This window comes from Sciurus vulgaris, assembly GCF_902686455.1.
Source record: "Sciurus vulgaris genome assembly, chromosome: 5".
Taxonomy (NCBI): domain Eukaryota; kingdom Metazoa; phylum Chordata; class Mammalia; order Rodentia; family Sciuridae; genus Sciurus; species Sciurus vulgaris.
Window position 1 is genome coordinate 44,803,143 of NC_136465.1, and position 12,309 is coordinate 44,815,451.

At 35.2% G+C, this 12,309-nt stretch overlaps 1 protein-coding gene across 3 annotated transcripts in view; it reads right to left on the reverse strand.

Annotated features, from left to right (window-relative positions):
- Positions 1–604: 604 nt before the first annotated feature.
- The window catches only part of TUSC3 (tumor suppressor candidate 3), a 333,190-nt gene continuing 321,485 nt past the window's right edge, over positions 605–12,309 (reverse strand). For all 3 annotated transcript variants that reach the window (XM_079142765.1, XM_079142764.1, XM_079142763.1), the window contains one exon: positions 605–1,628. In XM_079142765.1, coding sequence (XP_078998891.1) covers positions 1,592–1,628 — 37 coding nt within the window. In that variant the 3' untranslated portion in view covers positions 605–1,591. The remainder of the gene's footprint in view (positions 1,629–12,309) is intronic.

Here is a 12,309-nt window from a genome sequence, read left to right on the forward strand (position 1 = left end):
CAGAGAAACAATTTTATCCAAGGCAGGGGATCATTTGTGAATAAAGAAAATAACCAAATTTTAAATAAGCATGTTGGTATATTGTGAGGAATTGAAGTATAGAATAGCCCCAAGGGAAAAATTTATCATTCCAACTTCCCAAATCTCCCACAAGTATTTTGTTAAATAAATACTTACTAAGAGAAAACAAGAAAACAGAGGGAGAATAATGGTGTGTAGGAAATTCCGCTGAAGAAAGGTATTTGACCTACTTCAAAACATTTAAAACTTTAGTGAAATAGGACTAACTAAAGCAGCAATCCAGCTTCTACGCAGTTGATTTCTTCATAAGATTAAAAAAAAAAAAAAATCAAATCCTTGGGGTTCCATTAACTAGGAAAGCAGAGATGTTCTTGAAATTGGTACTTAGATTCCAAACTCATGTTTCAAACCCTCAAAACATTTGAAACTAGATATAAACTGAAATTAAAGTTGTAACCCATCCGCACCCAATATAACTCCTGATACATTGAGAGATCTCATCCTACGTGCTACAGACCAATGGAACCTCCTTGAGGGGAGACAGACAGACAGACAGACAGAAAAATATTGAGATAGACATAGCTATATATATATTTCAACTTTAATCTCAGCTGTTGTTTTTTTCCATAGTATCAAGCATACAATAAACATTTTAAGACTTGTAAAGAAGCCAAATCAAGAACCAAAATCAACAAAAGAGAAATTGCCAGGAGAAACAAGAGATGAACTACATGACTGAATTAGCATAGGAGGTTTAACACAAACTAACATAAATATGTTAACGAGTATAGTACAAAAAATGCAAAGAATCGATCAAGTTGTCATTTTACATACAGAAATAGAAATTTACAAAGAACTAAAAGACTATACAACTAAAAAATATAATTTTTGAAATCAAAAGAATATTGGGCAGAGGTGTGAAATAAAATTAAACATAATACAAGGCAGCATTAGTGAATCAAACTAAATTTAAACTAAACTGAACCAAGAGAAAAAAAAATAGAGTATCAGAAATTTATAGGATAATATAAATAAACTAACACTGAAGTCACAAGAGATAAAGAATGAATAAAAGAAATGAATGAGAGGCAATGATTGACTTTTTTTTTTACAAAAATTATACAGGTATCCAAAAATCCCAAAAGCTCAGTGAACTTGGAGTAGGACAAATACAAAGAAAACCACATTAAGGCTTACAGACATCAGCCAACCTGTTCAAACACAAAAATCTTAAAAGGAAAGAGAAAACAGTAAAAGCAGCCAGAGAATAGTCACATTACTAAATTCAGTTGAACAATATAAAGAGTAAAAGTTGACTTCTTGTTGCTCATCAAAAACAATAGAAGCCAAAAAACAATAAAGTGATGTTTTTATGCATTTTTTAAAAATTATTAAATCAGATTTCTATAGCCAGCCCCCCCCCAAAAAAAATCAGATCTCTATAGCCAGCAAAAGTATTTTTCAAAACTAAAGCAAAATAAAAGCTGAGCAAATTTCTCACAGAAGGCTCATAATATTAGAGGAAATTCTTCAGGTTGAAGGTAAATGGTCCCATATTCAGGTTACATCTTCAGGAAGGAGCAGCAAGAACTGAAGCAGCAAATATGCTGAAAAATATAAATTATGTATATATATATATATTAAGGTTTTTAAAAAACTATTACTAACTGAAGCAAGATAATAAATGACAACATTTATAATATATGTAAATATTAGGGGCTGGGGTTGTGGCTCAGTGGCAAAACGCTTGCCTAGTATGTGTGAGGCACTGGGTTAGATTCTCAGCACCAATATAAATAAATAAATAAAATAAAGGTCCATTGACAACTAAAAATATTTTTAAATACATAAATAAAAATAAAAATAATACAAAATTAAAGATATAATACATTTAAATATTAAATAGTACAAACAATAGAAAGAAATAAATAGAATTATACTGTTGTAAAGTAGTTATAGCAGATTTTGATAAACTGAAGAGACATTTAATCTCTAAAGCTACCTCCAAAATGGGTGAGGGGCTATGGCAAAGAATAGCTCAAAATCCAAAAGAGAAGAAAAAATAGAATAGTAGAAAAGACTTGTTTAAGCTATAAGAAGTCAAAAAAGGAAGGACAATGGGAATAACATACATGAGATGAACAGAAATCAAATAGCAAAATGGCAGGCTTAAGTTCAAGCATGGAACTCTAAAATGGGAAACTGATGCCAAGTTCAATTTTGTATCAATAAAGTGGTTTCTGCTATAAGATCAGTAATAAGCAGTCAGTGCTTTTCCACCTACATTTTCACAACAGTATTTTATTTTTAGGAGTACATTTATAATTGGGTATTTCTTCAAGTCACATTGAGATCTTTAAATTTCAGAGGAAAGAAATGTAAGATTTTTATCTACTCTAACCTTAAGCACAGGAAAAAATTATTTTTACCATGGAAATATTTCTGCAAATCAGGCCTGCATTTGTTGCTCTAGTTTAAGATTACAGGTTATCTCCCCAAGAAAAAAACATGAAAAATAGATGTTGTATACATCTGTAAGAGGAACATGAATTACCAATTCTCCTCTGAGAGTTAAACAGAGTATGGAAAAATTTTCAGCAAGGATACACTTAATTTAATCTTGATATGCTAATATTTACAAACATTAATAAGTTATATTTATCCAATATGAGCCTGATTATTATATAGCAAAAAATTAATCTATGTAAGTAACTATTAATCAAATGCCAAACAGAACAAAACAAAGCTTTCTTTCCTGGAAAATGTATGATAGTCCAAAAAAATTAACTTTTCTGCCTTTTAGATCTTGGTTGATCATGTTGGACCATATGTAACCTAGAAATGAACTTTGCTGTCTGTAATTCACTAAGGTTTTAGAGGAAAATTGCTTAAAAGTTAGTTCACTCTAAATAGAATTGACAGTTACATATTTCAATATGCTAATATGACTTGATTAAATATGAATGAATTATTTTCATAAACATAAAGATAGCTCTTTAAGGAGAAGGTCATTGATGCTTTCATGAAACTAATGAGTGAGAGTACTGAAGGATATAGGACCAGCATTTGATGGATAGTTCTCCACATGACAATGGCAGTAATTGAAATATATGGGGCTTGCAGGTACAATAGCTCATGCCTACAATCCCAGCAACTTGGGAGGCTGAGGCAAGAGAATCACAAGTTTGAGCCCAGCCTTGGCAACTTACTTAGATCCTGTCCTGATATTTAAAAATAATAAAATAAAGTAAAATAAAATGGCTGGGAATGCAGTTAAGTAGTAAAGGGCCCCTGGGTTCAATTCCCAATGCCAATAATAATCATAATGAAATTTGAGGGCTCATAAGCAGGGAAGAAATAAGTGAGATTCAGTTTAATTGGAGAATTCTTTTCTATGATTAACAAAATAAAAGCTACCCATTTTAGGTTTATTGTTTAGGTTTATTATGATATTTTAAAATAAATGGATAATGATAATTTATAAAAGGCTCAAATCCCAGTACTTGAAAAAGACTATTATTACCATGTCAGGTGAATTACTGAAACTTTCCCTATGTCCACCGCTACTCTGCTTCCCATTATAACAAGGGCAATTAAAGTAATTAAATCAGAAGTTGACCCTTATTAATACCATCCATTCGTATTGTTTTAAAAACTTTTTATATGCTAGGTCTTGGGAAGACAGAGGACAGTCCAACAGGCTGTTTACTGGCAGGTAGCAGACACATGAACAAACCAGTGTAATGTGTACTACTAGCAGCACACACCCAACAGTAAGCCATGGATACATGTAATATATAGGATGGAGAGATCCATGCCTTTGGGTAAGGGGTAAGAGCAATAGAGAAAAATTTGACCTTCACAAAATTGTGTTTTATTCTTTTGTATTAGCATCCAATTCTAGTCCTGTTCTAATGTTAGCTCTTTCTGAAAGCCAAATTACCAGAAATATATCCTAGATACAATAAATGATATAATATCATGTTTTACGGACACTGTTTAGATCTTTAGAGTTTTTGAGATAATCTTAGTGTGTGATTTACCCCTAAATCCTTATGTCAAAAAATACTATACTGGCCAACTCCTGAACTTCTCAGATTTTACGGTGTCTTAATCACAAATGAGCAAGGAAAGTTTTACATAAAGTTACTTAATTTGGAGGGCTCAGAATATCTGATCAGAGCACTGCTCAGATGTAGGCCCAAATGTGCCTGTTGTAACCAGAAGCGAGATTTGTATTGTTGTTTCTTAAGCACTAACTTTAACCATCAATGTAAATTTCTCCTTTCTATTATAAAAACTAGACAGGACTAAGTTAGACAAGAAGACGTGGGACAGAAAGAGACACGACATGCATTGTCACTTTCAGCTTCATAACATTGTCACATGGCTAGTTAGGAAGGCCTCATTCAAGCAATAATATTATTTGAAAGTGATATGTATTAAATAAATAGCAAGGACAAAACCAGAATAGAAAGCAGGTGAGTCTGTCCAAAAGTCACTTCTGAGGACTTTGGTGCCACATTGTCTCCAAAGTAGCAATAATCCACACGAAGAGACCAAGCCCACCTTGATTCTGTGAAGTACAATGATTAATAAACTGTCCTGGTTGACCCCACTGCCAACTTTTTAAGTTTCCCTGCACTTGTCTAAGAGAGAAAGAGAGAGGGAAGACAGGAAGGAAGGTAGGAAGGCAGGAAGGAAGGCAGGAAGTAAAGAAGGAAGGAAGGAAGGAAGGAAGGAAGGAAGGAAGGAAGGAAGGAAGGAAGGAAGGAAGGAAGGAAGGAAGGAAGGAAGGAAGGAAGGAAGGAAGAAGGAAGGAAGGAAGACAGACAGAAAGACAGAATGCTGTGTGGACTTATTTTTCATAGTAAAGCTGAAAGACCTTCCATGAATATTGGAAAGTCAATGGCATCTTGAGTATTTGATGCCAATACACCTTTGTACTCTAATGAAGAATGATTTACTGCTGGAATCTGAGGTAATTTAGGTAAGCTTTGGAACGATTAAGCACCTCATTCAAGATTATATAGCTACTAAGTAACAAACCCACAAAATGCTTTATTCCAAAGTTCACTGTTAGTTCCACTGTATTCCACTCCCTCATTCACTAGAACAGACACTCTAAAGTCAATACTGAAGCCAATTATCATAAATAACAGAATCACTAGTGGTAAATACTTATGTGTAGAGTTTTAAATAAACAGTTAATGTTCTGGTCAAAATAATGGTTCATAGATTATCATGAAAGAGAAATTTTTACTACCAAGCCATAGGAACCACATATTCACAAGTCACAATGCACCCTCAGAAGTTAAAAATCTTGGATTCAGAGAGGTAGTTGAAAGGGAAATTTTGATCCAAGACACAGTTTATCCACGTGGAAGGACATTGGTAAGAAGAATTGTTTCTGTGTTGACTGATGAAGCAGCTGTCAAGTAGAAGAATGTGAGCTTCTAGCACCTGGCTGTTCTCTGGCTCTTGGCCCAATTAGAACTCCTTTCAAGTGGGAGCAAGGAAATAAATCTTACACATTAATCAATATATGGGCCCTACCAAACAATAGTTGCCTTTAGACTCTCACATAACATTAGGGGAATGGCAGCAGTTCAATAAATTCATTTCTTTTCAAACCATTTATTTTTTAAGCTCATTCAGAAGAAGCTTCTTGAGCCAGTTACCTTCAGTGGGGTCCAAGAACCCAAAGATGAGACTCTCTGGAACATATTTTATCATGGATCATGGATAATGGAGCAGGTGGACACTTTGAAATCACAAATTCATCCTTCCACCCTATCAATACAGACTATGTACAGTCAACCTAAATTTGAAGTTGATCAAGATTATTTTTCTTCTTGATTTAAAATGCCACAAAAGTTTTTATTATACCATGTAGAACAAAGAAGGGAAGTTCATAAGCTGTTCATATATTAAAGTTTAAAATGATCTCATTTATTCTAAGGTGATATTTCTGCAATACTTATAGTATTATAATGATGTGATTAATTTAAATGAAGATCATGCACAGCAATAAATGGAAAAAATGACTATATTCACTATTATTTTGTTCTTTTTGTTCATTGGGAAATTTTGTGCTAAATTTGTCCAGGTCCATTTCTCTTTATAAAGGTAACATTAATATGATCTATTACCCTTATAATGAGGGACATTGTGTTCAGGAGTAGAACTGCATTATACATCTTTTCTTTTGCTTATGCAAATTCCAACAAAAGTAATTTGATGTTTTCTAATTCTCACTGCTATATTTATGAAAATGTAATAATTTATTCAGCTATGAATATGTATGAATAAAATTATTTTTCCTCCCTGAAAAATAGGAGTGGCTACACAATTGTTTGTTACAAGGTCTTTTGACACATCTTTTTATGTTCCTACTAAAATATCTGTTGTTAGATGACAATTCAATTGCTTATTACCTACTTTTTAAAAAAGGTCATGAAAGTATTTTAAATGAATTTATACTTTCACAGCCTACAGTGCAGGGATTAATAGTTACAACTGTGCTATTTTGTTTGTTCCTTTTCTATGTCTTCTGCCCCTGCAGTCATGTTGGGCAAGATAGGCACTAAATGAAAGGAGGCTGAGATGGATTGGCTTTGTGGAGCCTGGATCATGACAGGTGTTTCCTGTACTGCAACTCAAGGGAGAATTTAGAACTTTAACTTCTGAACATACATGTAATGTCCATATTTCTTATGAGAGAAGACAGCCTCTCACTTGACCCCTTAGTAACTGGTGGCATCTATCTGTGAAATGGTGGTCAATAAAAGAGAGGAGGAAGTTTACTAAATTGCAAGGCAAGCCTCCATCAATCCCATTAAGCACCTGGGAAGACTGACCAGCACTCAGCTAGGTCCAGAGCCCCGCAACAGGATGAAGAAACATGGACATCTAGGATTTCAGTTTCCAAGGTCGGAATGCAAAGGACACTTTCTGCTGACTTGTGTTCTAACACAATATAAAGCTTATTTGGTCAATACATTTTATGAAATAGACTGCTTAAACAAAGAGTACTAGAAACTGAACCTCTCACAATGTGCATAAGGAACCTAATATCTTTTTATTTCTTTATTTTTTTTAAATACAGAAATGGAACTCCCTTCCCTCCTGGGTCAAACAGTGACTCCCATGGCTAGCAGGGTGAGGAACAAGTATGGATCCCTCTTCATGAAAGGATGACAAATTGTAAAAACACCTGGTAATATCGCTGGCCCTAGACAACTACTCAGATACATCATTTGATTTTCTTAAGCTTTCTTACTTTCTGCAGATAGTTGAATCAATAGAGACAGCAGAGAAGTTTAGAGTTTTGGATCTAGGTTTTCTGAGATTTTATCTTGGGCTCCATATCTGTAAAATTTGGGGCAATTTTCTTAACCCCTTTATACCTTTGTTTCTGCATCTACAAAATAGAAATCATGATAATACATATAACAACCTGCTACCTCAGAGTTATAGTGATGATTGAATCCATACTTTAAAAATGCCTAGAATGGTGTTTCCATATTATTAGAATTCAGTATATGTTATCATCTTCCCGTCTCTCTTTTTTATATAATAGCAAAAACAAACAATGCTCTCTGTTTTTCGTTAACACATAGTAGATAAAAGCAAGGTCACCCATGGATTGTTAAAGATGAATTGTCATTGTACTCTAAAATGGCAAGAAAGTGAGGCTTGGGCTAGAGCGTTGGTAAATTGGCTGCAGCAAACTGGAATTGAGCTGAGCCTAGAGTCACAGGAAAGGGGAGAATACAGGATAGGGATCTTTAATAGAAAGAGAGAATGGATGTCACAGAGACAGAAGAAAGGGTGACTGAATGAGTTCTTTGGTTTGCCCTTGCCTTACTCCTCATCACTACCTGGAATGCCAGAGCATGTCTTCCCTGAAGCAGTTCTGGAGTGAGATGACAAACAGTACCATCAGGTGTGGACTTAAATGCAAAGTAAGGCTGTGGTGAAGGAGGGGCATCAAGTGTGATATTTTAAGGGAAGTGGAAGTGAAAGGGTATGAGGATGAGAGCAACTTTCCCAAGGCCAAGGAACTTGAAGAATAACTGTGATAAAGAACAAATATGGTAATCTTAAGCTGTGTACTGTTCAGATTGTCTTTTTATTTATAAAAGTTGTTTGGCATCTAAAATTTTGGAAATTATGATTATTAAAATAGTACCTTGCAAAACAGGTCACCATATAGAATGTATTACATACTAAACTTTGGGAGAAGTGAGACCATGACAAAGTCCAGCCAGAATGGTCAAAAAGTTTTCATAGAGTGATAGTATTTAAACTAGGTTTCTTTTATTTGTTGTACATGACAGTAGAATGCATTGTACATTTTGATAGATAAATGGAGTATAATCTCTCATTTTTCTGATTATACATATTGTAGGATCACAAGGGACATGTAGTCATATATGTGCATGAGGTAATAATGTGTGTTTCACTCTACTATCATTCCTGCCCCCATACTCCTTCCCCTCCCTTCACTCCCCTCTAATCTAAAATAACTCTATTAAAAAAAAAAAAAAAAAAAAAACCTTACATATGTGTGAAACAGACTCAAGAGGTAAGATAGGGAATATTTTCATGCTGTAATGGGAAGGATTAAGAATGGTAAAGCTTGCTGGGTGTGGTTCCCAGACCTGCAATCCCAGTGACTGCTGAGACAAGAGGATCACAAGTTCAGGGCCAGCCTCAGCAACTTAGTGAGACCATATCTCAAAATCAAAATTAAAAAGGGCTGGGAGTGTGGTTCAGTAATAAAGCCCTGGGTTCAATCTGCAGTGGAAAGAAAGAAAGAAAGAAAGAAAGAAAGGAAGGAAGGAAGGAAGGAAGGAAGGAAGGAAGGAAGGAAGGAAGGAAGGAAGGAAGGAAGGAAGGAAGGAAGGAAGGAAGAAGGGAGGGAGGGAGGGAGGGAGGGAGAAAGGAAGGAAGGAAGGAAAAACTTGAGTGGAAATTCTCAATATGGTGACTGTTGAAAGTAAGACTGGAAAAGTAGATTGAGGTGATATCAAAGAGACCTTTGAACACTGAGACAGGGTCCTGAAAGACAAAGTGCACACAATGGAAAGCTGAGGAAACATAAAGGATGCTCTGGGGAAGTGACATCAGAAGCAGGAAATGCATGTAAGCAATCAGCAACCTGCTCGCTAATATTAGAGTGCTGGCAGTGAAATGAAGAAGCGTCAACCCAACATGTCAGAGAAATGCCGAAATGAAGTCAGTTTCTCTTGATCTGAGAGGCACTGGATCACCAGTCATAATTTCAGGGTTTGTGGTCAGAGAGATCAAGGTCAATTCCTAGTCAACCTTCTCACTTGTCCATTGACCTTGATCAAATTATTTAGATCTCTCCAAGCAGAGTTTCACATGTGTGAAATGAGATAACAACACTTTGCAGTTGTGTGTATCTGTGTACATGAATTAACCTGATGCATAAAAATAATTCACCACAATTCATCATAAAGGTGCTCACTAGATATCTACCATCATCACATCATTATTTTTCTCTTTTCTCTAGAATGCAAGGTCCACAAGATCAAGAAATTTTCTTGATGCCCCCTAGAACCTAGAATGATGTCAAGCATGCAGCAGGTGCTCAATGAATAATGTGTGACCAAATTGTTGTTATTTTCACATGGGAAGATGGAACTGAAAAAAATAACAGCTTTGGTCAAAACTGAGGAGTCAAAAGGAAAAACTATGTTAGAGGCCATATGAGGAAACATTTTTAGATTATTGATTCTGAGCTGTCATGAAAGCGTTAACTTCTTTCTATTGACTAATACATGTTGCACCTGTTTATCAGAACCAATCAGAAAACCTACCATCTCCATGAAAATAAAGACCCAAAATGCAGTGAAGAATATGTTTACCATATTCTTGGTCCTCAGAAAGAAAAGACCTCCTTTTATGTAAGGGAGCAGTATCTGATAATAAGAGGAACACTGAGAACAGAAATTTCAGGGATGTTTTGATTCATAGGTGCTAGAAATGGAACCAATCTGCTTCTCAAGATTGTATAGCCCTTTCTGTTGCTCACGCTACATAGTAAATTTTTCTTTTGGTCTCAGAATCATAACTTTTATTTAAAATTCTTTGTTGGTAGAATTTGAAAACTAGTTGGTTATCATTTTCATTCTCCCTTTTATTTCCAAATTGTTTCATTTCTTTCTTTTAATTAATGTGAGTTGACAAGTTAGGACAGACAAATAGAATTTTTACAAAGCCAACAATAATTCACGGCTATTGAATTGAAATAGTGGGACAGAGTTGACAAGAATGAACTTTTTCATACAGTGATAAGGCTAAATATAATATAAGAGAAATGAGAGAATCAAAATATTTGAGCAATGAGTGTATTAGAAAAATATGAAGTGCTTAAAAAGCAGGAAATACATAAATGTCAGTAGGTAATTTTTATAGTATAGTGAACAACATAACTAAATTGTCATAGTCATTTATACAATCAACTGTGACTGAACAAACCTAAACTGGAAAGATTTACTGAGAACAAATATGTACTTTAAGATTGAAGATACTGACTCAGGATTCCTGAGTGTAATCTATTGTTTCCTATTGACTCTAACATTACATAATAACAACTGATTTAATATTTAATTTCAAACTTTCACAACACCATCATCTTTACTAAGACAGGTTGCACAGGATATTTCAGAGATGTAATATTTGAAAAACAGGGTAGGACCTCCCACATGCAGACACAAAGAAAGAAAAATAAGTTCTAACAGAAAAATCACTGCCACAGCTACTATAGGACAACAATAGCAGATGTAGGAATCAAGGCCTCAAGGAGCCAGAGGAAGTTGAAGATGAAGAGTATTGAATGTTACCTTTAATGGAAAACAACTTGGACAAAATGCTGGAAGCACTTGGACTTCTTTATTGCAATTTCCTTGAAACCCTTGTCTTGCCTTCCCCCACTTCAAGACCTCTGCTCAGGATCTCCGGAGCTCGTTACTGGGGAGGGTCACAAGTTTTGCTTTCTAGAACTCTCAGCCATCGGAACAGTTCACCAGGTCAGGACAGGAAGTACAGTCACTCCATCAATAAACACTAGACTGGGCTCTTCAGAAGCCCTCCTTCACCCCCATCCTTACCCTGAAGTTCCTCCATCAGGGTTTGTAGGTGGGAGAGGGAGACTGAAAGATGTAGAAGTGTCTACCCAAGGACACTCAATTGAGTCACATTGTGTTGTAGGGGAGAAATCCTAGTGGATTTTGATTTAGGCTTCATGGGGTATTGTTGTTGTTGCTGTTTATTTGTTTTGTTTTTAATTTTTCTTCCCTGGATTTAACACAATATTTTCTCCTAGATCCAAGTATGATTAATTTACAGTTTCACCATGTGGAAACTTTCTTATTTGGAAACTGATCCACCTTTATAAAAATTATAGAGCTCTCATAAAATAATTCCAAGAAGTTCAAGTTTACACCTATACAAGTTCCTTCTGTGAAATAAATGACATTCTTATCTGATTTCAGGTATAAAACAACACATATAGTATGATTAGATCCAACTATGTTGACGGAAGTAGAATACATCACTTTGTAAATGCACCAAACCAAATGAAACTTTACCCACTGGAATATATTTGACTTTTAAGTTTTGGAGGCTGTTACACAAATCAGAAAAAGTATTCTTCCTCTTGCTAATTAAATAGACTTGATTCTTCACTGAAAGTGGTCTGACTGTGTGAGCAATATAGAAACATTTGGTATAATGTCTGCTTGTTAAAAGTTATCATTTGAGTTAAAGACTTAAAATAAGAAAACACTATGAAACTCTATGAGGTCAAGTGCTAGATAAGTTTTACAATGTAAAACAGGAAACTGACTACAGATCAACTACTTCATGGAAAGTAAAGGTTAGTTCCAGAGGAATCACCTTTAAATGAACACAGAAACCTGCTCAAACCAATGCATCCTAGCTGCAGGTTGGGGGCTCTTGACTCTAGCCTTACTCTTACCCTGCTGTAAGTAATAGCAGGACCTGAGGCAGGTTCACTGTGCACTAGTGAGCAACTTGTTAGTCCAGTTAGACAGAGCACACACAGAACTTACACAAAATGGATCTAGTACTTTCAGATACATCCCAAGGACAATACAAGCCTTGGATACATTGCAAGTCAGTCCCCCAAGGCTCAGGGAAACTTCCTGGGGCAGATAGGATCTCAACTGTGCATCTCCCACTTAAACCCAGCTGAAAGATCTCAAAAAAGAGTTCACCCTGGATTTTATACCC